Raw genomic sequence first — 27554 nt, forward strand, 5'->3', positions numbered from 1 at the left:
AAGAAAATTTTAAACTTATTTTACATAACTCTCTTTCTCTTTTACCATTACTTCCGTTTACCATTACTTCCGTTTACCATCCCATCATGGATGGTAAAAGGAAGTAATTTATGGGATCAACCATCCAAAGCAACAGAGAGGCGAAGAAGAGAGTGCAGGGAGGGTCGAGTGTTGGGGATTTCTGACAGAAGCAGAGCAGAGTGAGTGAAAGGGAAGGTTTACAAGATGGTAGTGAGAGAAGATCATGGGACTAACAAAAAAGACAGGAGGCCTGGTTGATAATGTTAAGGTTTTCACTGAGAGTGACCAGGATGGAAATGATTAGAAATAAATAACATCAGTGGGACAACTCAGGCTGAGAGCGTTGGAAACAATTTTAGAGATGGTTTGGGCATGTGCTGAGGGGGGATAGTGGATGAAAGACAAAAGACGATGAATATAGAGCTAGGGGCAGAGTAAGAGGGACACAGGTGATCTGCTGTGGTGATCCTAGAAGATGAAGACCTTTTAACACTTAAAAAGCTTTGCCTACATTTGAATTAATTCAATGAAATATATTTGAGGATTTAGGTGATGGTTTCATAATTTTGTTTTATGTATATTATGTTACTACTGGTGGCCACGTGATGTCGCTAAATAATCGTCGGAGTCGATGTCCCATAATCCCATGCGGCTTTTGGCTTTAAACCGGAAGCGGAAGCTCCGTATTCCTTATAGTTTGAATGGCTTCTGAGTGAATGGTTGTGTGTTTGAGTGAGTGCGTGAATGATATGTGCGTGTGTCGTGTCTGTGTTCATTTTAAAAACCTACACACTGATCTTATTTGATCCGGTCTGAGGTGGCTCTGCTCTGACCGGAGATGATAGGAAACGCGCTTGCGAGCCTTTGTGGCGATGTGCAGCCGGCAGAAACTTTCAGGGCCTCCACGCTCCGTGCCGTGGTTAGAGGTGATGAATTGATCAGATATACTAGCTCTGTGAGAGTTTGAGTTCATCTCAAGCTTCGCAGTGGTCAATGAGTACAGAGGCGATTCTGATCTAACCACAGCAGGAGGAACCGTGGAAGAGCACGACCTAAAGAAACGGCTGCTCGTCACATACGCTTATTCTAACGGTTAAAACGAGTTCAGACAGGCTTCGGACTGAAAATACCAGGAAAGCAAGGCTTACCAAACGCTCGTTTTCCTGGTAAAAACAGCTAGGCGTGTTAGTCCTAAAGTTGCTTCTTTAGTCAAAAGCAGTTTTTCTCCCTTAAAGCGACCGATTCAAAGGGAAAGGGGGAGAGTGGGAACAGAGCTATACGGGATTAATTCAATCAAGTAATTTAGATCATTTAAGGACTGACTTCTGTTGTATTTATTTTCAAAGATTGACTGTACAAGCTTTAATTGTTTTCCCAAAAATAAATAAAACGGGTTTGGCTTTAAAATAGTTATATTTACAAATATTATTAAACTCTATCCAAAGAGTTGAACTTTCTGACCTTGTCTAAAAAAAATACAATTTAATTTCCTTCAACGTCCATGGTTCTCCAGACCTGCAGCCAGCTCAACAGCTACACTGAGTCACAGTCCAGAGATAAGATGATCCAAATCCTCAGAAATGTTATCACCGCCCATTTCTGTTTTTGACCTGTGGAGATGTTAATTTAACCCATTAGGCACTTTTCGAATTTTCAGAATGTTCCACTTTGGCCACAATTTATATTTTAGGACTTAATGAATCGAATCTAAAACCTTCATAACACTTGTTTTTAAACTCTCGCACTCTTCGCATTAATCCATCATACTAATCTTCCCTGGACCAGTATCAGTTTGCATTTCAGGGGAAACTGGTCAACATAGACACACATAGATGGGCATGATAGGGTATAATAACATTTAAAACTCCCCATAACTGAACTGCAAACTTCATTAGAAATCTTTCTTATTAACGCTAACACAATATGCATCACCTGCACGTGTTAAATTATGTTTTCGAGTATTTTCTACTCTCCTTTTATTTTCTAATATAGTATGTTATCATTTGGAAATCAAACATTTTAGGTGCATGCTGTACGTTTGTTATTGTATGGGTAAAATTCATATCTCGCGATAGCTTTGGCGCTGTGGTCGCCTTTGTGTATACACGTGATCTTTTTGGTCCAACCGGCTTTCAGCAGCAACTCGGCAAAGCGCGCGAGGTGTCTGTCCGTGTGCATGAACGTGCCTGGTTGTCTTGTAGGTTCCCTGTTGGGGTCACCATGGCCGAACCCAGCAAGCGGCAGAGGCTCAGTCACATTAACAGCAGCTCACAAACTTCGAGTAAAAGCTTACCGAGCATTTTCACGGACAGTCAGGACGAAGGACTCGAGGGGGAGGGTCGATTTGTGGAGGGATCCATACTTCGGATCACCATGAAGAACTTCCTGTAAGTTGCTGCTCCTCAGTTGACAGCGGTCAACGTCTGTAAAGTGAAACTGCCGGAACACCCCGATTTACCTGCTGATAGCTACAGCCAGATGACCTAGATAGCATATATGCTAACATTTTTCCACCAGTTTGCAATTAAAAGTTAAACCCTGAGCCCTGTAAACACGAGCAGGTCGTAGACCCACTGATGGAAGCTGCTACAGACCGACTATATGGTCCAGCAGCTACAGTTAAGTCCAAATGAGGTATTTTAGTGAGCTGTCCTATCTAATTGTACGATTTAAGGGGTCACATTCAAGGCAGGTGTTAAAATAGACTCGATATATTAAAGAAGGGCTTCCCCATTAAGAACTCGTTATCATTACGCCTGTTTCCATTGCTTTCTACTTCAAGGGGATGAGAATCACAGGCAGCTCTAGCTTAAAGCAAAGTGTCAAATCCAGCCAGTCAATAAAAATCCTGTACCCCCAGTCTTATAAATTCTGTATAAAAAGGCAGTGGAGCTTAACAGCGAGTTACATGCATCCCCTTTTTTCAGTCTGTTTCTAAACCATGTTCACACTCAGAGATGATAAGTAGATATTGATAACCTGTTCAGAGCTTCTTTTCCACTCAGAAAACTAACCAAGAGTCAGTTACTGGTATAAATTTTCATCTTACTGTCATCCATACCTGCCTGTAAGTTTTTTTTAATGAAAATTATGGCAGACTAAGTAAACATTCATTGCTATACAGACTATTCTACATTTATTAACTTGTTGATCTGTAATACATATTTGTATTATTGTCAACCAGCCTCCAAAATTGCAGAACCTGTGCAGGGATAAGAGTGGTTGTAAATAAGTATTTCACTGTGAGTCTGCCTGTCGCAAATGCTTAAGCAGTATGACCAGATGAACAGGTACCGTATGTGGGAAACTTCAGGTCTCACTAACAGACAGCCATTTGAAGTGTAAGATAGCAGTATTGCCACTTTTATGTTATTACGTTCATTTGTACTGTTAGTGTAGATTGCAATTATTTTAGGCGAGATGGAGCACCTTTGCTCTAAAACACTGCAGGAAACCCCTGAATGTCTACCTTGTACTCACAGAACGTACGACTACTCTGTGGTGCATCCTGGACCTAATCTGAACATGATTGTCGGGGCCAATGGTACTGGAAAGTCCAGCATTGTGTGTGCCATCTGTCTGTGTCTGGCTGGCAAGACAGCTGTTCTTGGCAGAGGTGATAAGGTAAGCCACAGAGCAATGCAAGTCATTGATTGATGCACTCCAAACGTATTTCGGATTTGTTTTCTTTTCAAAAGACCAGCAAATAAACATAATGTTAGCAGACTGGTAAACAAGCTGTATGTGGTGATAAGCACGCCTCTATGAAAATCTTTCATTGCTCTTTTGCAGCGCATGCACTGTTGTTTCTCATCTCCCCGCCCCTTTAAAAGTCAAAATATGATACTTTGAATTGAGCTCACATAGCAGATACTGCATTTGTTGACGATGATTATTGAATGGTGCTTTGTTTTTTTAAAGGTTGGGCTCTATGTCAAGCGTGGTTGCAAAAAAGGCCATGTTGAAATTGAACTGTAAGTTATGTGAAATACATTCCACACGCTACATTACTCTACTGCTCCGTTAGCGTTACATGTTTTCAGAAATTCTTCATGAATCTTTTCAGACAAGAAGTTTGAATTCTGAACCCTCATCTTTTCAAAAATGAAATGAAAATTTGCCAGAAGTTGTTACATCACCTGCATTATCATGTTCAGCATAGTGATATGACTCTAAACGCTAGCCTTTGTTTTTGTTTTTGAAGGTACAAAAGAGGTGGTAATGTGGTGATTTTTAGAGAGATACATGCGGAGAACAATCAGTCTCTGTGGATGTTGAATGATCGGCAGTGCAGCCAGAAGGCGGTGGAAGAGGAAGTCAAAGCTCTGCGCATCCAAGTCAGCAACCTCTGTCAGTTTCTACCTCAGGTATGTTTATACATCTACAACATAAAGCTGCACAGATGCAAAAATATACAGTTTCATCACTGTTTTACTGGCTTTTTTCCCCCACGCAGGAAAAAGTGGGCGAATTTGCCAAGATGTCCAAAATTGAGTTGCTGGAAGCAACTGAGAAGTCAGTGGGCCCACCAGAGATGTATGAATACCACTGTGAGCTCAAAAACTTCCGCAATAAAGAACGAGAACTGGAGGTAAGCTCAAAGCCAGTGATCCAACAGGCAAAGTTTGATGTGGTAGAAATAAGAAGAAAAAACTGCAACAAAATTCATTCATGTTCGTTTTTTAAGTTGTCCTCCTCTTAAAGACATGTAACGGCAACATGGCTCTTTGCTTCTCTGTAGAACGTTGTGAAGGAGAAAGCAAGCTTCCTGGAGAAAGCCAAGCAGCGAAATGAAAGGAATAAACACGATGTAAACCGTTACTACGAAAAAAAGAGGCATCTGGATGTAATCGAGTTGCTCGAGAAGAAGAAACCATGGGTGGTGAGTGGTCGAGTGTAAACAAGAGAAATGAGCACAGCGCACATGTGGAGAGAGAAACTGAATTAACTGTGTAAGCTGTTTCTGTTTCCTTGTGATATTAGGAGTACGAGACCACCCGTAAGGAACTTGAGGGTGTGAAGAAGGAGCGCGACGAGGCCAGAAAGCAGCTTTCAAGCCTGAAGCAGACCCAGGCGCCCATGGTGAAGAAGATCCAACAGATTGACGAGCAGCTGAAGCCAACAGAGGCACAGATAAAGGATAAGGTGACAAATCAAAGGCTGGTACTCTGTAACGGGTCCAGTTTCACGAGCAGATGCAGGGATACATTATTTTTTTTCTAAATTTATTCAATACAATTTAGAATCCGTTTTAAAATCCTTTTATTGGTTTTTAAATCTCTAAATGGTTTGGCACCTGTTTATTTGTCTGACTTGTTGAAGCCCCACGTCCCCACTCGTTCCCTTCGGTCAGCTGAGCTGTTGCTGCTTTCGGTCCCAAAGTCACGGCTGAAACTTGGAGGAGACCGAGCGTTCTCTGTTGCAGCGCCGATGCTTTGGAATAACCTTCCTCTCCATATTAGACAGGCTACATCAGTGCCAGTTTTTAAGTCTTTATTAAAAACCTATTTTTATTCCCTGGCTTTTAACTCCGTGGGTAACTGACTTTTTTTTTTAATTAATTTTATTGCTATGTCTGGTTTCTGCTATCTTATTACTATATGCATATTTGTATTGTAGAGCACTTTGGTCTACCAGGTGTGCTTTTAAAGTGCTATATAAATAAATGATGATGATGATGATGATGATGATTTTTGTAGTAAATGAACTCTGAATTAGAGACTGTAAAATAAGTTCATATTGCAATTTCAGTTCACAAGTCCTGTAATGATGGTGGTGAAGATGAGGTTGTTGTTTTTCAGACTGCTGCCATCAAAGAAGCCTCGCTGAAGTGCAAACAGAAACAAGATCAGCTGGATCGAAAAAACAAAGAGGTACGGCTGTGTTTTTGTTTTTACATTTGGTACAGACTAAATTAATAAAACGTTGTGCTTTTTATCTTGTACTTAATTGACATAAAGCAGACTTTTGTTAATACACGACTGCTCTCTCCACTCCTCTCTGCAGATTGACGATATTAAACAAAAATGCAGACTTAAGCAGATGGAGGAGGAAGACCACCAGAAGCGAATCAGCAACACCAGAAGAACCATCGAAGACCTGAAGGCGGAGCTTGCCAAAGTTGGCGACCAGCCGGATGTAACCCCGCGCATCAACGCCGTCAACGCTGATCTGAGGCGCATTCAGGAGGAGAGAGCCAAGATCGAAGGGGAGAAGGGCGACCTGCGCAGGGAGAAGGACAACCTTTGTGCTGAATCTAGAAGTGAGCTTCCCAAAACAATTTGCATAAACAAAGATGACTTCTTTTGTTTTCTTTTTTTGGCGCACATTTCGCTGACAAAAGCACATTATGTGCAACAGCTTTACATGTAGATTCTATTCTATTTTCTTTATCAGTGTTGGAGAAGAAGCTCAACGACATGAACAACATGATGAATGCCAAAGTGGAGAAGCTGCGAGGACGTCACAGGGACACACACGCTGCCCTCCAGTGGCTCAGACAGAACAAGCAACTCTTTCGTGGAAACGTCCACGAGCCCATGATGCTGGTGGTGAGTTTCACTGAACTGTGACAGGACGTGCTGCACGTAAAGCGCTCTCTGTAGCATTTAGAAGCTATGCAGATGTTTCACGTGCAGTTTAGATGGAAGTGTGCGAATGTGTTTTCAACAGCCCTAAATTATAGAAGTGAAAAAAAAAACAGACAAACTCATGAGATCCGGTTCCGATTTAACAAACAACTCGTATCTAAAAGCATTTAAATCCACGATTCTTTCTCCACGTTTAATGATGAATTTCAGCCATGTTTCTGTTTTCCAGTTGAGAAAAGCCACTTATTAAATGATCATATACTGCTTATAAATGGTTCAAGAGGGGTGGGTGATATAGCCTCAAAATTATATCATGATATTTCACGGATGTTATAAAAAAACTGAATAATGTTTTATCAGTGATTGCAGCTTGCACTCAGCTGAATTTATTAGTATAAACAAAATTAAATATATTTTCCTTTATTTTTTTCCCAACAAGCTGCTGTCGTTGCTGGCAGACTAGCTCCTTCAGAACATGACTGCATTGCCACAGGGTGCCAGCAGCATTATTGTGCAATAGTAGTGACACAGCATTATATACAGTGACACTAGAACGAAAGTAGCCTATGTGGTGCTTTTCATGAAAATTCTTAAACGTTATTTTTCGTTTTCTGATAAGAGACAAAAACAATAAAAACGTTCCCCACACCCAGCCCTGAGATTACAGCTACAAGAGACAAAGAAAAAGAAAAACCCACTAGGGTGGATATTCACAAGACAAACATAGTACAGATGAATGGGGTGGGCTTCTCCTTTACTCACAATCAGTTTAAATGCACCACAATACAAACAATGGATGCATTTTATGGCTGTTTTTAACATATTCAATGGCGACTAAGTCACTCAAAAGTTTCACAGAGAGTTCACTCTGTTCTACCTCGCTTTTTCTAACTGCAGCATAGAAAGTATTTTTCTAAGGTACTCTCTGAGTTACTCTGAAGATGGAGAGGTACTACAGTGATTCTGCAACAATGGCAGGGCCTCGAAAATGTTCTTCCAAGTACTGTTCAATTGTTGGCAGTGCCAAAACACGTGAACTGGTGTAGCTGGGCCTTGATGAGAGGGTAAGCATGTTGCCTAACACTAGTGTGTGTGTTTATCATTTGAATATCGTATACAAGGTGCTACTTTAAATTGGCTCAGGCACTATTTAGTGCAAAAGAGGAAGAATGAACACACCCTATTCAGTGCTGCCAGAACTCCCAGTTCAGTGATTAGGGCTAAAATGGGATTCTGGTTATGGCATAAGTTATAATGTAGCTCTGACACAGAAGTATAATTCAGGTGTAACTTGCAAATGTCTCTGTTGTTTGACTGAAGTGGTGAAACAAGTTTCTTTCCACCTTCAGCGGGAACAGTTTTCTTAGTGTTGTGCTCTGCTGGAGTTTGTTGTAGTAGCTCCTTTTTTAGCTGCTAAATCACCATCAGAGTGGCACGAGGTGTGATGAGACACTTTTCCATCGCTTAAAAATTCATAACTGGCATTATATCAGATGATGTGATACCGAACCACCCTACCAAACACCAAACACATTGCATCTCACAGGATAAACGAAGACTTCCTTGTTAAGTGTTTGGATTGGTTTACTTTTGTTAACTCGCTCTCTATTTTACAGATCAATGTGAAGGATCACCGCTTTGCTAAGTATGTGGAGAACCACATCTCATTCCACGACCTCCGTGCGTTCGTTTTCCAGAGGAAAGACGACATGGAGAAGTTTATGATCGAGGTCAGAATGCTGCAGGCTGCCGACGTCGCCTGCTTGGAGGAAAATATTTCATCCGATTAGAAATGTTAGTGAAGCTAATGATGTGTTTGATCTGTGGTGACCCTCAGGTCCGTGACAAGATGAACTTGAAGGTGAACTCCATCTGTGCTCCGGAGGAGTCATGTTCTAAGCGACCGCCATCCCGAAATATTGAGTCCCTGAGGTGAGAGAAAATAAATTTAGTTCAGTTTTTTAAAAATCGATACAGTATTGTTTTTTTGTTGTTGTTGTTGTTCTTTTTTATCCTGATGCATCTGTTGCATCTTTTTACTTCTTCTTACTGGCTTTCAGGCGTTTTGGGTTCTTCACCTACCTCCGAGAGATGTTTGACGCCCCCGATGAGGTCATGAGTTACCTCTGTCACCAGTACAGGGTGCATGACGTGCCAGTGGGCAATGAGCGAACCAAATCCATGATTAAAACGGTACGCTTGTCTTAAAAAAAAAAAGCTTCTTAATGTAAACTAATAAAACCCCACATTGTTCTCCTTAACATCAAAATCTCCTGGGAGTCCGTCGCTTTTAACTTTGGTTGTATTTATTGCTTTTGTGGTGGAAAGACTTTGACACTGACCCCGATCTGTCTTGTTCAGGTGATTGAGGAGCCCTACCTCAAGGTGCTGTACACAACAGAGGAGAGGTACACTGTCAAAAGGTCCTTTTACTCAAACAAGATAAGCACCAGCAACTCTGTGGTGCACCCTTCCCAGTACCTCACCATCACTGTGGATGCTGAAGAGAAACGGCAGCTAGAGCAGCAGATGAAGGTAGGAAACAGTTGTGTGAAGAGAGCTGGAACGACAGCAGCACCTCAAGACATTTCAGTATATTATATTGCTTAAAGTCCGTGTAAAGCAGTAATAAATGTGCGCTTTGAGTTTGTCATGTAACAGAAAAATGTGCTTTAAACCACTCAAGGATTAACAAAATTCACCAAGTGTATAAGATTAGGTTTTAAAATTGTTAATAAATGTGCTCTGAAACACTGAGGGGCATGTCCGATCGAGGGGGTTGATTGCTTGAGTGTTAGGCAATTTGGACAATACTAGGCAGGCAAAATGAGCCGGGTTTGTTTTAAGGGGGAAATTACCAAAAACCCTTCATGCAAAACTGATGAAAAAAAGTTTTGTGTGTATCTGCACACTTTAGTAAAACTTAGGTGACCTACTTTTCACTTGTTTTCTGCAAACTTTTTTTAAACATGTGCTTCATTCTCCTGTGCGACCAGTCCTGTGAGTCAAAGCTGCGAGACATCGACGAGCGGATGAAGGCCTTGCAGAAGGAAGCAGTCGCACTGGACCGCCGTGACAATGAGCTGTTGGCAGAGAAGAAGGGTCTCTCTGAACTAAAGGGGAAAAAACGACAACTGGAGCAGAAAATTAGTACCAAACAGGACAGGTAAGCTTCATTTAAAGGGACAAAATGCTTAACAGTGACTTTTGTCATATGTCTTAAATGATCTTCACAGAGGCATCAGCTTGGTTATGAGATTTCAAAAACTCATCTGTCTCTGTGTTTAGTCTGAAGCAGATGGAGCAGAATATTATTGACCTGACAAAGATTGAGGAGGAGACTAAAGAAAAAATTGCAGCTGTAAATGCTGAGAAAGTGACCATAGTGACTGCATTCATGGCCCAAATGAAGGTATGAATAAGGGAACCTGACTGCATTGCTTGTGTTAGCTGTGGTAGAATGGCATTAAGCCCTTCTCTGTTTTTATATCATCTTTATAGCAGATATTATTGAAAACATCTACGATTTAATAATTTCACGATTGCATTTTTTTCTATTCACTTGTCTGCATGACCTTCAGCTGAGAGCCAAGCTGACGATGGAGAAGGTGCATCTGGCGTTGGAGACGGTGGGGCTGACGGCAGAGAAGAACAAACTGGAGAATGACTGCAGAGAAGGTGCCTCTGAGCTGAGGACCACTGATGTAAGTATTTAGATGGGGAGCTTGCTCGTCTGAGGATCGGGAGGTTTTGTATCGCAGATTTATGCTTACTTGTCATGTTTGGGTTTTTTTAAGCAAAAATGCAGCCGTCTGGAGCAGAGAAAGGTGCAGCTGACAGACCAATGCAAAGGGCTGTTGAAGAGAGCAAAGGCGATCTGTAAGATGCAGCCTGATCAGTCATTACCCGAAGACCTGCGTAATGTGAGTGTTCTTCACAGTTTTATTGGTGAATATGTGAAAGAGACTTCCCCCTCTATTCACTCTGTGTAAAATATTACCCTTATAATATATTCTAATCTCTGCAGTGAAGCTCCTCAGAGCCTAAAATTCAAATGAGTTCACAGCTCTTTTTTTTTTGTTAAATCAGGCTTTCAGCAAGCTCCCCGACACGCTGGATGAGGTCGATGCCATGCTGAATGAGGAGCGCTCCAGAGCCGAGTGCTTCACTGGCCTCAGTGAAAATGTAAGGACGCATAGAAATCAGGTCTTCATTTATGCTGCGGGACTTCTGTCTTCAGCGTGGTCGTAACTTCAGTAAGAAAGCAGTTTGGAAATGTTAATAAGCATGCATTAGAACAGGGATGCCAAATTCATTTTACATGGTGGGCCACACACAGCCCAGTTTGATTTTAAGTGGGCCGGACAAGTAAAGTTCCTCTTTCTTTCAGGAGAAAGAACTTTCACTAGACATTTAGAAAAGAAAAAGAAGCAACAGTATTTCTTATTTTTCTGCATAGTAAGGAAATGCTGCTGTAGTAAATTAAACAAATATCAGCATGATTTAAATTGTAAGCTTGTTTGTTTTTGTAATTGTCCAGTGGGCCGGATTGGAATCTTTGCTGGGCTGATACTGACCCCCGGGCCTTATGTTTTACACCCCTGCATTAGACCTTAAAAATGCCCTTTTGTTCAGACAATTAGTTTTATTTTTACTTAACAGTTTATTCCATTTATGTTCTTATTTGAAATATTAAATATAAATATATACAAATATTGAACCTCTCTTGACTTGAAAGGTTGTCGATGAGTACAACAGGAGAGAGCAGGAGATTAAACAAATGGAGAAAGAGCTGGAAGAAAAGAGCAACGCCCTGAATGCCTACCGACAGAACATATCTGAGGCGAGTGATTACCTGGTTTCACAGAAATTGTCCAGTTTATCATTTGTTGTGTGACAGAACGGCTCTTGGGGTGTAATGATGTGTATATTTGGACTTTTTTTCTTCTGTGTCACAGGCTAAGGAACGCTGGCTTAATCCTCTGAAACATCTGGTTGAACAGATAAACGAGAAGTTCAGTGCTTTCTTTCGCTCCATGCAGTGTGCAGGAGAAGTTGATCTGCATTCAGAGAATGAGGTAATCGCAGAGTCACAGCACACTGCTGAGGTAGAGGTCTCCCTTTGCATCACCTTTAACCACTTATGATTGAGCACAAGTTCATTGAAAACTGAATTTTGAATAGATATGGTAGGCTGTTTAACTGAGGGAAATATTAAACTGTATCCATATTTTTAACGGATGCATCAAATTGGAAAGGTTAAAAATATAGATGGGGTTGCCTTATTATTTTTCACATTATATTTCTTCATAATTCAGCATGAATTTAGTTTAACTGAATATATTAGTGTCCTCTAGACTTAAAATAATTAAACTTAAATTGTCCAGTTTATCAGCGGTAGGACAGTTATCTCTCATGCGGTCGTACTCACATCAATTCAGTAGATTTATTGATGATTAAATATCACTCGCAAAAATCTTATCCACTTTTTTGTGAGTGGATAAGATTTTTATGAGTGTCTTTAGAAACAAAAAAAAAGAGAATACTGGGTCTTTCCACTGCAGGAGGAGTACGACAAGTACGGGATCCGCATCCGGGTGAAGTTTCACGCCACCACCCAGCTCCACGAGCTGACGCCTTACCATCAGAGTGGAGGAGAGCGCAGTGTCTCCACCATGCTTTACCTCATGGCCTTGCAGGAGCTCAACCGCTGTCCCTTCAGAGTGGTGGATGAGATCAATCAGGTAGTTCTTACACACAGTCTCAACAGTGCGACCGTAACAAAGGTGCACATGAGCTGCAGGTAGTGTAATTATTAGGGAAACCCAGGTACGAGTTTCTCTTTACTGCCCATTTTCTTCTTTTCCTGCACACATTTATTTATGTGCAAACCACTTCACACAGACAGATTTGAAAAGAGCTCAGCTTATGTGCCGCTGCTTTCATGAAATTAACATTTTAACAACTTTAATAAATAGAACTCAGATCACGCCGACAGGCATTCACACAACAGTAGTCATCAATTGCCTTTATTAAAGAGTCTGAGCCCACCTGTTTCTTTATGCAGGGAATGGATCCTGTAAATGAAAGAAGAGTCTTTGACATTGTGGTCCGCACAGCCTGCAAAGAGACAACGTCCCAGTACTTCTTCATAACACCTAAAGTAAGTGTTCTATGTTCATGCAGACTGCCTGTCTGAAAGTCCCAGTGGTACCAAGGAGCTGTTTATGTGCCACTTTATGCCAAATAGTCAGACTGTTTGGACTAAAGTATTGGGCTGCATCACTTCATCTTTGAGTCAGATTGCCACAGGTATATAAAATCAAGCACTTAGCCATACAAATGTTTGTAAAAGAATGGGTTCTAAAGAGCTCAGTGTATTCAGATAATAGTATTAGGTTTTTTATTTTATTTAATCTTGAAATATTTTTTTTGTTTTATATGAATGCACGACAGCCCAGTGCTCTTAATTTCTTCCTGCTGTGTTTGCCTACAGCTGCTGCAGAATCTTACGTATGCCGAGGAGATGACCATCCTTTGCATCCATAACGGCCCCCACATGCTCTCCCCCAACCAGTGGGACGAGAGGGCTTTCGTCAGACGGTGTCTTGAAAGAAAAGCCAGGGCATGAGCCCCCTGGAATGACCTGTGCTCCTTGAAACTCTTTTAAAAAGAATTATTGGGTGTATTTTTTCACTTAATGTTCAGAATCCTTAATCTGCCATTTTTGCAGTTTTTTGTTTTTGTTTTAATTGTATTTGGCATCTATAAATCAGATTAAGAGAAAAGTGTTCACACATAATATCTGTCATTAGTTTTCATCATTTGCACATTTTCTTATTTATGCAGCCAATATCTTGTGTCATATGTGTCTTTAACAGTTGGCTCGTGTTTATATATTTGAATAAAATGTACTGCTGTTTCTCTTCTACGCTGGTCTTTAATGCTCACTTTAATGAAAAACACAAACAGAATAAAGAAGCATTGAAAGAACTCGTTTATTTTCAGGGCCGAGGTCAGCAGTTGTTAGAGATGTTAGCTCTTGAAGCTTCATGCGGAGCTGAAGTTCTTGTGCTTTGTAGAGCAGCCCCTGTCTGAAGACGCCTGTGAAGCAAAGATAAGTGCATTGTGTTTGTATTTGGACACACCTGACTCCAGACAAAGACACTCCTCCCAGGGTCAGTGGATTAGGGTTGGAGTTGCAGTTTTAGAAGTATTAGGTTTCTCTGAGCTGATGAAACATTTGCAGTTCATTGTGATTGATTTAACCAAGCTTTACCTGTGTGTCAGCTGATGCGAATAGAGCGCCTCTGTTTGTCGACCCACACTGTGATTCCATTTTCTGCTTCCTCCATCTCTAAGTTTGCCTCTTTCCTGTAAAAGTACATACAAATAATCTTAACACAGTTGAACTACCTGATGCACCACTGCCAAAACATCACAAACACCCGCCTGTGGTCTTCAGAGACAGTCTCCTTCTGGTACAAAATCTGGTTCTTGCTCCAGAAGCAGTTCTTGTGGTGATCGTAGACCGCGTTTAGCTGAAGGTCGAGGCTGTCGTTTGGAGTCTGTGGTTGAGTACAGATCAGTCGTTCAAAGTAGAGATACTTCAGCCTTTCTGTGGTTTCATAAGTGAATGCTGACGACATACCTGTGTACAGTTCAAAATACTCCGCTGGGTGCTGGACACAGTGGCTGTGTCGTGGAGGCGACTCCAAGGTTCCTCAGTCTGGGCGATGTGAGTTGGTTTATTGTATGTTTTTTTCTGCAGGATAAGAAATAAGACTAATTCCAAATTTCCAAAGAAACAATATGCATAGATTCCAAATTTCAAACTTATTTACATTTTTAAGCATAGAACGACATCCACGTAGAATGAAATCTTACAAATGGTTTTTATAATTCTTATTTGTTTAAGTTAATTTTTTTAATAACTTCATTAGATAACAATAACTAAGTGCACTAGGTAAAATGCTTTGAAATGTTTTACCGTGTATTTTTAAATACTGCATACCTAGATTTAATTTACTTCATTTATCAGTTACCTACATATCAAGTGACATTATAAGGATTAGGTACCCGTGTCCAAATCTACTTTTCAGTCCTTAATTATTTATCACACTGTTAAGCAGTGGTTATACATAATTTCAGCAGGGGAATACTAGGACTGTGTGAGTCACTCCGTGCCACCGTGTTCCCCGGTAAGTTAAAAAAAAAAAACCATGTCATTAATATTTTAAAATGACAATAAAAGTAACAAAGGAGCCAAATAATCTGCTCCAATCCAGACAACAAGATATTTATTTGCTCCTCTGGCTCTGTACTTCTGTTCATTTCAGTTTTAAAAAAAAAATAGATACTACAATTCTGATGTTGAAATTAAATATTTTATGTTAGTACTAAAAAATCTATGTGTGAGATGTAAACAGAGATTTGAGGAGTAAATGTGACCTTCTCATGAAAACAATTAGGTCCAAAAGAAAACACTAGTTGTAGCATCCCAGTTTTTCAAAACAGACCAAAAAGCTTTGTGGAACAGAGTCCTTTAGACTAAGAAAATAGGAAACTTACAGGTGTCAGAACACTGGAAGTAAAGAACAAAAATATAATGTGTTAGAATATTTATGTATACATTTATACTTGTATTTATAAGGCCCAGATGGTATTCTTATTAAAAAGTAAGACCTTGTAATACAGCCTGCAACTAAGGGTGTAATTCCCCCAGTGTAAAGTAAAATTTCAGTATAGTTTTTGTGAAATCAAAAACATCATGTACACTTAATAATATGTAATTACTTTCTTTCTTCTTTTTACACCATATTTATCATGCAAAATTTGGAAATATCGTTAGTTTCTCGGCTAAAATACTCGGTACTTACTCACTTCTTAAAATTACTCACAGTATAACTTGTTACTTCTTTCCAAAAAAAAAAAGTGTTGCCCTTTTACAAGTAAATTACACCCTAATTTCATAAAAAACAAAACAAAAAACAAAGCAAAACATAGTACACTCTTAATAATAAAGTGCTACTAGTGTAAAAAGTATATTTTGGTATAACTTGTTGAACACAAAGCATCAATAACGCCTCCCGGAGGTTTCTTTAGGAGATAAAGTTATAGTAATTAAAGCTAACGCACCTGCTGCGGCCTGTAGCCGCAGAGAGTGAGGTCGTTTTCTACCCTCGGAGAGGGGAAAGGATCCCGGTTTGACATATTTAGATCTACAAACACTGGTCCAGATTACTTTGTTTGATTTTTCCTTTTTGCGGCCTTTAAACGACTCTAGCTAAAGCAAGACGTTTACAACCCGGTTTCTCAGCAACAGCAAACTTCCGGTTAAACCTTTCACAGGAAAACGGTGATCGTTAAAAGGTAACTCGGACTCAGAGTAAAAACACCAAGCCAATCACATCCCAGAGTGTGAGAGGGAAGCCGCGCCTCCAGCACCTGAGGGCGCAGGTCAGACCTCTTCTCCTTCGTCTCCATCACTTCAGCACCGACAGCAGGTGACCATGCAGCCCGGCCTGACACACCTGAGCCACTGCCTGCTGTGGCTGCTTTTTCTGCAAACCTCCGCGGATCTGCCCATGTGCAAAGAGGTGAGGCGATTCATATTATTTATTTATTCGTTTTTGTGATTTCAGTCATTTCTAAATCACCAAGGGATTTATTTCATGCGTGTGCTGCGACAAACCAGCTGTATTTATAATTCACTCTAGTTCTGGGGGTGCAGACAGATGCTGGTACATGTGCTGTGTGTGCTTCAGACTTTCAAATATATGAAAGGTTGAAAGGTTGGTCTAGAAAACACACATATGTTTGATGTAACACATGTTCAAGTGAAATGCTGAATCACTCTTTAAACTAAAAGCAAACACTAAAATGAGCACAAACAGCAGTTTGTTTGAGCAGTTTGTGAGATTGAACATATGTTTCCCCTTCAAGTGTTTAAAGTACTCCTACACTTGTTTTACTACAGGTCCCACATACTACACAGCCTGCTCGCTCTCTTACAGCCTCCATATCTGTGGTCAGTTTGCATAACAGGAGTAGCTTGAGATAATACTCAAACCACTCCTTTTGATCAGCACACTTTGCACCATATGGACCTCTAGGCTTTTATTTCAGTTTCAGAAAGCAGTCCTGCTAGGTGCTCCTTTCCCCTCTGTGACTCTTGTGTTCAGCCCAGTTTATTTCACCATGTGGCACAGCGGTCATAATGTCCCGTTGCCCTGGTTTCCCTGTGTTTGTTTAAAGAGGGCAATTAAGCTACAGCACATCTCCAGTTCGATGCATTTTTACATCAAATCCTCCCACCCAGGACCTGCATTCACTTGATACCCTAGCACAGCTAATGTTGCAGCTCTAATTCAAAAACACAAGGATGGAGGAGTGCAGCTGCTGCTGTGTTTCTGTTAACTATTAATCCCATGAAGCTGTGTGGGTGTAGATTGGCGTGGCAGATGACCTTCCTTGGAATATCACATCCTTTTATTGACCAGTGACCAAATCTCCAGTTTACGCTCTGTGCCTGCTGTGTGTTCATGCCTTGTTTCAGTGAGGTTAACTTAAATGTTTTGTCTCCTCCCAATTTACCTCATTATGGGTGGGACTGTGTTTGTCATTCGACTGAGAGCTTTTGTTGTCTTCAAAGTTCTTCGAGAACACTTAAATTAAATGTTTACAAAGGGACCGGTCGAATCAGCATCTCTCCTCTCAGCTGAGTAAACCCTTAAGGCTGCAGAGAAGCAGCAGTATCCTTGATAAACGTGATTAAAATAACAGTTGAGACGGGCTCCTGGGCAAATATTAGCCTCCGCTTTTATTTGTAAAAGAGGCTGTCCTGGTTTGGCGAAAAGATTCCTGAAGTATAAGGCAACCTGGAATTCTTGTTTTTTTTAAAACAAGGGTGCAACAATGAGTTTAGTGTTCCTGTGTGTGAGGAATTTACATGCTGAACATGTGAGGAATCAAAATGGGCAGATAAACTGCAAAATAATCCTTATTTACATTTGCATTTTTTTTTTTAAATTTACAGTTATTATTCCCACTTCCGGCTGTGCAAGTTATCCATTGTGTGCTTTTATGTCCAACTGTGTGAAACTCACACCTGTGTTTCATCCCTGCAGTCAGATTATCACTTTGAGTACACAGAGTGTGACGTCCTCGGGTCGAGATGGAGAGTTGCAGTTCCCAACAAAGCCGACATATGCACGGGCCTCCCAGATCCTGTCAAAGGGACTCAGTGCAGTAAGCAGTAACCTACTTTTATTTCAGGCATTTTCTCCAAGTCTTCAATCTGCACAACAGATACGCTCACTGTCAGGTGCACATCTCCATTCTCAGCATGTGCTTTGTCTCCTTTAAGCGTTCTCTTGTAATGAGGGGGAGTATCTTGATATGCAGTCACAGCAGTGTCAGAAATGTGCTGCGGGCACCTACTCTCTGGGCACCAGCGTGGCCTTTGACGAGTGGGACAGCCTGCCGACTGGTTTTGTCACTCACGGCGTGATAACGAATGAGGGGAATGACCAAACGGATTGCTCCAAGTTAGTATTCACAGTACCAAGCCCCCTCCCTCCTCCTGTCAAGATTTATCTGATTGATTGAGGCCCTCTGTATCAATTTTCAAAACCTTTTTAAACTGTTGCTGCTTGCTGATGTTTTTGCAGCTCAACCTGGACACCAAAGGGTGACTACATAGCCTCAAACACAGATGAATGCACTGCGACGCTGTCCTACGCCGTGAACCTGAAACAGCCTGGAAGTCTGTCCTTTGAATATTTCTATCCTGACACCAGCATCTACTTTGAGTTCTTTGTAAGGATTGTAAATGACTGCTGCTTCAGCTGACACAGATCACCTTTCGGTGTGAGTATTTGGTGAAATGTTCTCGTCTTCCTGCAGGTTCAGAATGACCAGTGTCAGTCGACAGACTCTAACAGCCGGTGGATGCGGATCTCAGAGAGCAGCTGGAGCAAATACACGGTTTGTCCAGGAAGCAGTTTTAGCACTTCAGTGCACTCAAGGCCAGCCCTGGGGAATTTTTGAATAAATGAATGCCCCACTCTGTCTCTGTACAGGTCGAACTAAATAAGGGCAACAATGTGTTGTACTGGCGAACTATAGCATACTCCCTGCAGGGCAGTGCTGTCAAACCTGTGCTGCTGAGAAACATTCAGATATCAGGTAAGATAGGAGTGCAGCAGGCCTAAACTTTTCCCTTTTCCCACCAACACGTTGTTTCTGTTAATGATTAACTTTTTTTGGTTTTCTCCAGGGGTGGCCTACACATCAGAGTGTTTCCACTGTAAACCCGGCACCCACAGTGCAAACCCAGGGTCCGCACGTTGTACCCCCTGCCCCGCTGATACCTACTCCAATAAAGGTGCCACTACTTGCCATGAATGCGAGGAAGATAAATACGCAGGTATGCCCGTTTGCTTATCTCTGTCCAGGTGGAGTAAAGCGTTCTTACAGGCTTACAACTGCTACGTTCCACACACATGCAAATGCAGCAGTTACTGCTTAGTGGTCAAGTTAATCTTTTCTCTGGACTTAAATGTGTGCTGTGCGTTTTTCCTCATCCAAAAACATTTCCAGTCGTCGGTTCAGCGAGCTGCAAACCGAGACCTGCATGTACAAGCAGTGACTACTTCTACACCCACACCCCCTGTGACTCTGAGGGAAAGGTAATGATACGTGGAAGTAGAGCTCCTGCTGGCTCAGTGGAGGTTTTTCTTTAAAAATCGCACTGGTGTAAATGTTAGGCTTCATTTAACATAAATGATCTGATTGAGCTGTAACGCTGCCACTGCTGCCTCTTCTTTTTGTGTATTGGTGTGTGTCTCAGACTCAGCTCATGTACAAATGGATCGAGCCTAAGATCTGCAGTGAGACTGTCGAAGGAGCACTGAAGCTTCCCGCGTCAGGGGAGAAGCAAACCTGTCCGCCATGCAACCCGGGTTTCTTTGTCTCCAACTCCTCCACCTGTGAGCCCTGTCCCAGCGGATCCTTCTCTAATGGCACAGGTTAGAGCCACTCCGCTCCTTTTTACTGTGTTTTACTGATGTCGGCCTTATAGTTTTATTTTGGCCTTGATCGTGTGATATTAAAAAAATAAGGCAATCATGTTAATAGTTAGTTACATTTTTAGACAGCATGAGAGGAAATGTCATAAGATTTAAGGTGGTATGTCTAATATTGTTGACACTAATGACCTAATATCCTGATGTGATTTTCCACTGATTGCTCAGTTTGCACCGAGTGCCCTGCTGGCACAGAACCGGTGGTGGGCTTTGAGTACAAATGGTGGAACACGATGCCAGCCAACATGAAGAGCACCGTCTACAATCAAGTGTTCAGTGACTCTAACCGGCGTACTGGTGAGAACCTTAATATTAGAGAATGAGGTGTAGGTGGCATGGTGGTGCATTGGTTAACACAGCAAGAATGGGGTTTGAATCCAGTCTGAGGCCTTTCTGTGTAGAGTGCGCATGTTGTCCTCCTGTCTGCATTGGCTTAGTTCAGTATTCTGGTTTCCTCCTGTAGTCTAAAGATGTGTGAATAGTTGTCTGTTTCTGTGATTTAACCCTGTGACAAATGGCTGACCTTTTCATGATGTACTGATGATCTCTTACTATGGGTGAATAGACATAATCATTAACTTGTGGTGAAGAACTTCTCAAAGTAGAAAGATAGCAAAGTGATTAAACAGCCTGAGGCACAGATAATAATTTGCTAGTTTGCAAACTTTCCAAGGCCAAGAATTAAACCTGCACATCAGCTTCAGAAGCGTATGTAATGGTTGAAGTGAATTGTGTAATAGATCCTTAGTTGTAAGTAGGTTAGAGGAATTCATTTAAAAATTAAACTAGTTTGCTTTGGTTTCAAAAATTATCCACAGTATGTTTGCATGTGTACGTTGCTGTTGGGATAAAATGTATCTTACAGCTTTTATCTTTTGTAATGGCAGCGTGGGAGGTGGCTGGAGAGTATATCTACACCACCCCCGGGGACCAGGACACAGACTATTTAATGCTCACGCTCAGTGTCCCTGGATACAGGTGAAGTCAAACAAGAACTAAACATAAAAGTTTCTCTTCAAATTTGAGCTTGAGTTGTTAAAGACGTCTAATAAAACGCCGCTGGTTTTCACAGGTTGCCTCAGTCCATGGTCAAAGACGCTGAGAGGAGTGAGCTATCTCGCATCACCTTCGTCTTTGAGACCATTTGTACAGCTGACTGTAAACTTTACTTCCTGGCGGTGAGGATGGTGTCCCAACATTTTTGTAGCATGACTCCTTCAGGATGTATAATGTGCACATGAATAAATGAATGAATGTGCTTTTGTTTCTGTAGGGATACAATCAGTGGAACAATGATGTGGTGGAGCGTTGGAATGGCAGAAACCACAAGCAGTCATACTCCTACTTGATCCAGAGCAACAGCACCGTCAGCTTCACCTGGACGTTTAAGCGAACAGATGGCACGGTGAGATACAGACACGCATCCCACCTACTCAGGTTGATTTATTTCCTTCTTAGCAAATTCATATTTCAGCTTCAAAAGTAAATTTTTTCCAGACTCCCTATTTAGACCAGGGGTGTCAAACTCATTTTATATTGAGATCCACACAGTGGGTAATTTCATATTAAGTTGGGTGGACCAGTGAAACTACAGCACTGCCTGATAACGCCAGCATGGCTTTTTGGGCATATGCTTTAAAAAATAAATGACTAAAGTACTCTTTGCACTGTAGTTAAAAACAGAAATTTACTGTTAATTTACAGAGAATGTGCTTTTTAATACAGGAAAAAATCTGGACCCACTGTTTTTAAAAATAAAACGAAATAAAATAAGAAAGGGTAGAAACAGGAACTTCACTGTTATGGTTTATTTCTTACTCACCTGTTTACATGTTTTATGCTCGGCTCTGAGAGATTTCTTTGTCAGTAAACTGTACTTCTGTAAAACTGACCTAAATACAGAGAAACTTAAAAAATTATTTTTTCTTTTTTAATATTCTAACACCATCCAGTGGGCCGCATTGGACTCTTTGGCGGGGCCATTTCTGGTCCCCGGGCTGTATGTTTGACAGTCATTATTATCTTCAGTCATCCATCTCTCCCTCAGTCAACTGGACTTTTTAAGTTATTCCTTTTAATGTGGAGTAAATGAATAAATAAAATCAGAATACAATAAAGTCACTAATGCACTTCATGGTTATCAGTTCAATTATTCACATTTAGATGAATAAAATAAGAGCATCATATTAATGTATAATTAAGATGTTGGAGTTTTTACGGTCTTCTGTTTGGGGAATGCTTCAGAACTGGATCGTACTTAATTATCTTCTTTTATTCCTCCTCTTCTACTACTACTGCTTCCTCTACTCCCCATCTTTCTTCTTCTCAACCTCTCGCTCGCACCCCTTGCACGCACACCAAACCTTCAGCCATAAAAACAACGTGTCAGCTTTTAAAAGTGCAGCAATATTCAAGGTTTAAATTTACCTGCAGAGAGATTTGACAGGAGGGCAAGAACACAAAGCAATAAATACTGCAAATAATATGTTTGCAACTGTCTGTCCATGTTTTTAATCCTAACTGGAATTTGCTGTGACCACCTGCTGCAGTGTCATGTTGGTTGTGGTTGATTTGTTGAGAACTTTGTACCGAGTCTCTAGATGGCAGTCTGGAGCTGTGCGTTCACTTCAGTCTAAATGACCTTTGTTCTCTCTGTTCCTTCTCTCCGTTTTATACTGACTATAAAATAGAGCTAAATGATAAACTGCATTCCTGTTAAGCAGGGCACATTTGTATTTCTATTCCCTCAGGAGAGGAACTACAGCGCAGATGTTGCAAAGATCTACTCCATCGTCATCACCAACGCCATCGGAGGCGTGGCCACGAAGTGTCGCCGCTGTGCTCTGACGTCTGTTAAGGCCGGGTCTGCCTGTGTTCTCTGCCCACCGGGACACTACATGGTCAACGGGACAGGAGCGTGTCAGAAGTGCCCGCCAAACACCTTCATTAGGACTGATCAGCCAGTTGGGGAAGCTGCTTGTATTCGGTGTGGGCCAAACACAACGACAAACAAGGTGTAGAAAAAAACTCTTTCCGAAAGCAGCACATGAATGTGTCCAGGTGCACATTTTACATTTTTTAGTATTCCTTTTTTTTGTGGAATTGCAGCGTGCAGAGGGATTTAAAACCATTACAGAGAAAAACGTAATGTAATTTGGGGCATGAATGAGGAAAGAAACTATAAAACAGGCTGTCTTTTCTTTTTTCCATTTCTTTTGGTATATCTCACAATAAAACTACACAAATTAATCCCACATGCTCAAACAAATCAATCACTTTACTGTCTGAAATCCACAAGACCCAAAACATTGACATCTTTTATTGTGGAAAGTGATTTTTCTGTTTATTCTGTGATTTCATGTCTGTTGAGCTTCTGTAAACTATCCAAGACGCTCTTTATTCACTACCATTAAAGAAAATTAGTTTATCGTTAATTTGTAAATATGTAAAGAATTTCACTCAAGAAAACAAATCCTCAAAAGACAGTGATTCCTTAACTCTTTAAAGCCCGAACCATTAAATAATTGCTTGAAAATTCTACTTTTTTTAAATGAAATTAAATGTTCATTTGCATATATGAATTTTAATTTGTATAATATTTGCTAGAGCTGGCATTTTTTGGGAAATTATTCCTTAAAAAATGTTTTGTGCAAATTTATTTCGATTTTTCAAAGGGAAAAAAATCACACTGATGATACAGAAGGGTCAGAAACAGAAAAACGAAGTATTAAATATGAAATACTTGGCTCTAAAGTAGCAAAGGAAATCATATGTCTCTGCCATATACATGCCAGCTATAATAGTTGGCTTTCCCACAGACAGAACGTGAGGTGTTTCTCTCAGTGTATGATGTGTGCTGACACGCTCACCTCGTCCTTCAGGCCTATACAGCTTGTCTCAGTGACTGCATACTGGATTTGCGCACAAGCAAAGGAGCACTGCTGCACTACGATTTCTCTCCTTTGGCCAACGTCACCAGCGTCCATAGCAGCCCCCGCTTCACCAGCAAAGGCCTGCGGTACTTCCATCGCTTTAATCTGGGCCTGTGTGGGACAGAGGTGAGAAGGCAACCGTCCAAGTGACGTTTCTTTTTTGCAGAACTGCGTTTGACGTGCATTTTAACCTTGCTGTGTTTCTCTCACAGGGCCGAATGCCAGCTTCCTGTGTGGATAACGTAACAGAGAGTGGGAGAGAGGTCAAAGGTTATGTCTGTCAGTCCACTGTGGTTCCCTCTGACATCAGGAGTCAGAGCCTTGTGTCCTCACAGCCTTTCCTTATTGGTGACTCACTCATTGGTATGAACTGAATGAATAGGTTTTTGGTTTTTGCTGTAAATACAATGAGACACTTGCAGGAGTTTGTTAATCATTTATTGAAAAGTGTGTTCAGATAATAATTAAGCTGGCTGTGAGGATTTGCATTTCTCCTGCTCCTCAGTGTTCAAGGTCATTGGTGCTCCAGAAAAGCAATTTCTGGACATTTGCTTTCAGGATTAGCACAGGTCTTTTTAAAAATTAATTAATAAATTAATAACCCTAAGGATGCTACTAGAAGTGTTTCAGCTACTATTTTTGAACAGTGGAGTGTTTACTCTGCTGGAGTGTAGGGCCATAATTGTATCAAATATACTTTACTTTGTATATCTAATATATCATAATGGCACATGTATTCCAATTCCAAAGGTGTAACCACTGAGACGACACTTGGTAACATCTCTTCTCCACAGTGGATGTTCGCTGCAGCATTGGGCCTGCCAGATGTTCTATTCTATTACAAGTAAGTGAGCTCACAGCTATTCATTCATTTTGTTGATCCATGTAGATGGTTCAGTAGTAAATATTCATTAAAAAAAAGAAGCTTTGATCATCTTTTAGAAATTAAAATGTAACAGAGAATCAAGAGCACTTTAAAATTTCTCACTTGGCGTGTGCTTTTGATGTTTCCAGGTCCAGTGACGCAACTCAGTCTTGTCAACAAGGCCGGTCAGCTACAGTCAGGATGAGATGCGATCCCACAGTGACCGCTAAAAATCGCATCATGCTGCCAAGGTGCTGTAAACAAAAACCGAGCTCGACCTTCGACCTGTCTAGAGTCGACTAGCGACTGCTTTGTTGACAAACAGCAGCCGTTTTTTTTGCACTAATAGTTGTCACATTCAGAGCTGCAGACAGAGTGACTCCCCTTAGATCGTTTTTAAAGCCTCTGACCGTCTGTCTTACTTTCTTTTCCTCCACAGTAACTGTTCAGAGGGGACATGCGATGGTTGCACTTTCCACTTTCTGTGGCAGAGCCAGCATGCGTGTCCACTCTGCACTAAAAACCACTACAGAGAAATCGTCAGTGCTTGCATCCAGGGAATACAGGTAATGCTCCATACCCGCAGACATACTGCCAAAAATCCTCCTCTGCGTCAGATCCATCATCACATCTTTCCACATTTCATGTTGTTTTATGGAAAGATATAATTAGAAAAAAATATTTTTTGTTACATTGGATTACAGAAAAAATATTTAGACAATGATTAAGATAAGAGATAAAGTGCACTTTTCCTTGTGATTTAAAGTGAAGCACAAGCATCTTTTATGGAGATTAAATGTCAGTTCAGCATAATGTGAATTACAATTTCCAGCAGGTAAGATGAGAAGACTGATAGCACTCAGTTTAAGCTCACTCTTCCAGTGTGTCCAGTTAGCATACTGCTTACCATATCTCAAGCTCATTCATCAAAAGTCTAGTTTTCACTAAATGCTAATCTCCTGCTGCCTGTAGCTAACTGAACAATATGAGCCTGATAGCACTCTGCTTATCAGATCTCTCCACCAGAAAGCATAATTCTCAAGACAGACGAGGGAGGAAAGTTGGACTAAATGCTCGCATGTGTGTTTCAGAGAACCACCTATGTGTGGCAGCAGCCTGTGCAGTGTTACGGAGGACAGCCGCTGCCTGCACAAAAAGTCAGCGCTTGCGTGACTCTGGATTTCTGGCTCAAGTTTGGTGTTTCCACTGGAGCCGTTGCTGCTGTGTTGCTCATCAGTCTCATCTGTTATTTTTGGAAAAAGACACGCAAGTGAGACTATCACACTCTATACTTCCTGTAGTGTTTATAGAACAGCTGGCACATCCAAACCGTTAAATACATCAAAGACAAAACAGAGAACAAGGTGCTGTTCCTGTTGTCTCCCATCTGCAGGCTGCAGTATAAATACTCCAGGCTGATGATGACCTCTGGGGGTAGGGAGTGCGAGCTGCCCACCGCAGACAGCTGTGCAATAATGGAGGGAGAGGATGCAGAGGACGACCTCATGGACCTCACCAAGAAATCCTTTTTCACCAAAATTAAGTCTTTCTCACGCGAGGTCAGTAACCCCCTCATTCCCGTTCACATTGAGCTACTTGAGCTGACTTACCTTGCTTCATGTTGCCATCAATATGTTTCCAGAGAACATCTGACGGATTCGACTCGGTTCCCCTTAAGTCATCATCTTCACGCCAGCGACTAGTAGAGGAAGACTCTGATGATGAAATTGAGCAGATCACTCTACCAAGGCACAGAGGAAGTGTTCAGATGTAGACGTTTTAGCTACAGAGCGGCTTTTTCTGTCAGAAAAAGTTAGACTGTTGATGGATGTTAGTTAATAAGATATTTGCATTACTGAAGAGAATGTAAAGACATACTTTTGAGGATGTCTTGAAAGTTTTTAGAACTAAACAGAGACCGAAATATTTGTTATTGGTCCGAAAATGTAAAGACTGAGAATTTGTTCGTAATTATCACCCCCCCCCCCCCCCCCCCAATCTCACAAAAAATGTATATCTCAATCTGACTGAGAAATTGGTCCATACTTTCAGTACAGCTACTGTTAGACTACTGTAATGCTCTATTTGTTGGATTGTCCAAATTATCAGTAGAACAACTTCACCTTACACATAGATGGAAATTTGAACATATTAATCCATTTCAATGGCTCTCAGTTCAACACAGAGTCACCTTTAAAATCCTTCTATCAGTTTATGAAGCACTTGCTCAATGTCTACAACCCGATTAGCTGTCTCAGACCATCAGGGGGAGATTTTTTCCCAGAATTAGATCCAAGCTTTCATTTCTTGTGGTCCTATTCTGTGGAACAAGCTGCCTACTGATGTCTTTTACAATTATTTCAACATTCACCAAGAGACTCAATATCTTTTTATTTCTTCCAAGTTTACACCTGGTAACTGTGTGTGTGTTATTTTAGTTCTTTGCAAAGTTTGTTTTGTTGTTTTTAATACCTTAAGGCATAGTAGACCTTTTATGTTAAGCGTATTGAGTTTACATGTAATGAAATGTTCTACATAAATAAAATGGTCATTGCTATATTTTTATGTAGTGTTGTTTCTCAGTTGAAATACAATATTAGCATCCGTTTGGGGGATATAGTGTATTTTTAAAGCCCAGGGTGTTTTCATGACGTTGTAGGATCCAAATTTATTTAGAACCTGTGTACACGTGACCGTGTATATCTTTTCTCCTCTTTTATACTTGTTTTTTTTTTTTGACATCTTGTTCAGTTGTAAATTTATATCTGTTGAGTGAGTTATATTTGCCAAAGTTTAACATTTTCTGCTGTCTAACAACATACGATTATGCTTTACTGTAAAGTAAATGCATTTTCTACATTAAAAGTCTCTCACCAGGACGTGACCTCTGATGCTGCCTTCAGGTACTTTTTTAAAGCTCACTTCACAAATAAAAAATAAATAAAAATAAAGTGGTTGTTGGTTTAAGGACGATAATTATCGTGTACATTTTGAGTCAAGCGGATAAATATGGGTTTTTAGTGAATTTATTGTAAAGTAAACATGCTACAGGAAAAAA

General features: G+C 40.8%; 3 protein-coding genes and 1 non-coding gene across 5 annotated transcripts; 3 read left to right on the forward strand and 1 right to left on the reverse strand.

The window, feature by feature from the left end:
- The first annotated feature begins 679 nt into the window (after positions 1 to 679).
- LOC146684048 (small Cajal body-specific RNA 2) lies at positions 680 to 1041 on the forward strand. The gene has a single exon (XR_014917358.1).
- A 614-nt stretch (positions 1042 to 1655) lies between these two features.
- Positions 1656 to 13542, forward strand: smc5 (structural maintenance of chromosomes 5). Its single transcript, XM_085442864.1, has 24 exons — positions 1656 to 2408; positions 3504 to 3645; positions 3943 to 3995; positions 4226 to 4388; positions 4478 to 4612; positions 4763 to 4903; positions 5005 to 5166; positions 5823 to 5894; positions 6028 to 6283; positions 6418 to 6572; positions 8228 to 8341; positions 8449 to 8543; positions 8672 to 8804; positions 8973 to 9146; positions 9608 to 9777; positions 9900 to 10023; positions 10193 to 10315; positions 10409 to 10534; positions 10701 to 10796; positions 11350 to 11454; positions 11570 to 11689; positions 12176 to 12355; positions 12679 to 12774; positions 13108 to 13542. The coding sequence occupies exons 1-24, from the start codon at positions 2242 to 2244 to the stop codon at positions 13240 to 13242; spliced, it is 3237 nt and encodes a 1078-aa protein (XP_085298990.1). The 5' UTR covers positions 1656 to 2241; the 3' UTR covers positions 13243 to 13542.
- A 48-nt stretch (positions 13543 to 13590) lies between these two features.
- Positions 13591 to 16158, reverse strand: cfap276 (cilia and flagella associated protein 276). 2 transcript variants are annotated; one of them, XM_085442867.1, is made up of 5 exons: positions 16059 to 16158; positions 14263 to 14376; positions 14064 to 14179; positions 13891 to 13985; positions 13591 to 13715 (listed from the first exon to the last, which is right to left on the reverse strand). In XM_085442867.1, exons 1-4 carry the CDS (start codon positions 16095 to 16097, stop codon positions 13898 to 13900), a joined length of 357 nt encoding a protein of 118 aa, XP_085298993.1. In that variant the 5' UTR covers positions 16098 to 16158; the 3' UTR covers positions 13591 to 13715; positions 13891 to 13897. The 2 variants fall into 2 exon arrangements, with proteins under 2 accessions (XP_085298993.1, XP_085298992.1); XM_085442866.1 differs by lacking the exon at positions 16059 to 16158 and adding an exon at positions 15750 to 15938.
- Positions 16124 to 27055, forward strand: elapor1 (endosome-lysosome associated apoptosis and autophagy regulator 1). The gene is made up of 22 exons (XM_085442865.1): positions 16124 to 16210; positions 17741 to 17861; positions 17980 to 18160; positions 18284 to 18431; positions 18519 to 18599; positions 18695 to 18800; positions 18892 to 19041; positions 19215 to 19303; positions 19465 to 19642; positions 19868 to 19996; positions 20587 to 20677; positions 20772 to 20877; positions 20973 to 21104; positions 22450 to 22713; positions 23581 to 23757; positions 23844 to 23994; positions 24382 to 24475; positions 24646 to 24747; positions 24936 to 25062; positions 25588 to 25766; positions 25890 to 26055; positions 26139 to 27055. The coding sequence occupies exons 1-22, from the start codon at positions 16124 to 16126 to the stop codon at positions 26268 to 26270; spliced, it is 2991 nt and encodes a 996-aa protein (XP_085298991.1). The 3' UTR covers positions 26271 to 27055.
- Positions 27056 to 27554: the final 499 nt, after the last annotated feature.

This window comes from Copadichromis virginalis, linkage group LG20 (genome assembly GCF_057382275.1).
Source record: "Copadichromis virginalis isolate Kocher_CV1m ecotype Utaka linkage group LG20, C_Virginalis_male_GT1.1, whole genome shotgun sequence".
NCBI classification, from domain to species: Eukaryota; Metazoa; Chordata; class Actinopteri; order Cichliformes; family Cichlidae; genus Copadichromis; species Copadichromis virginalis.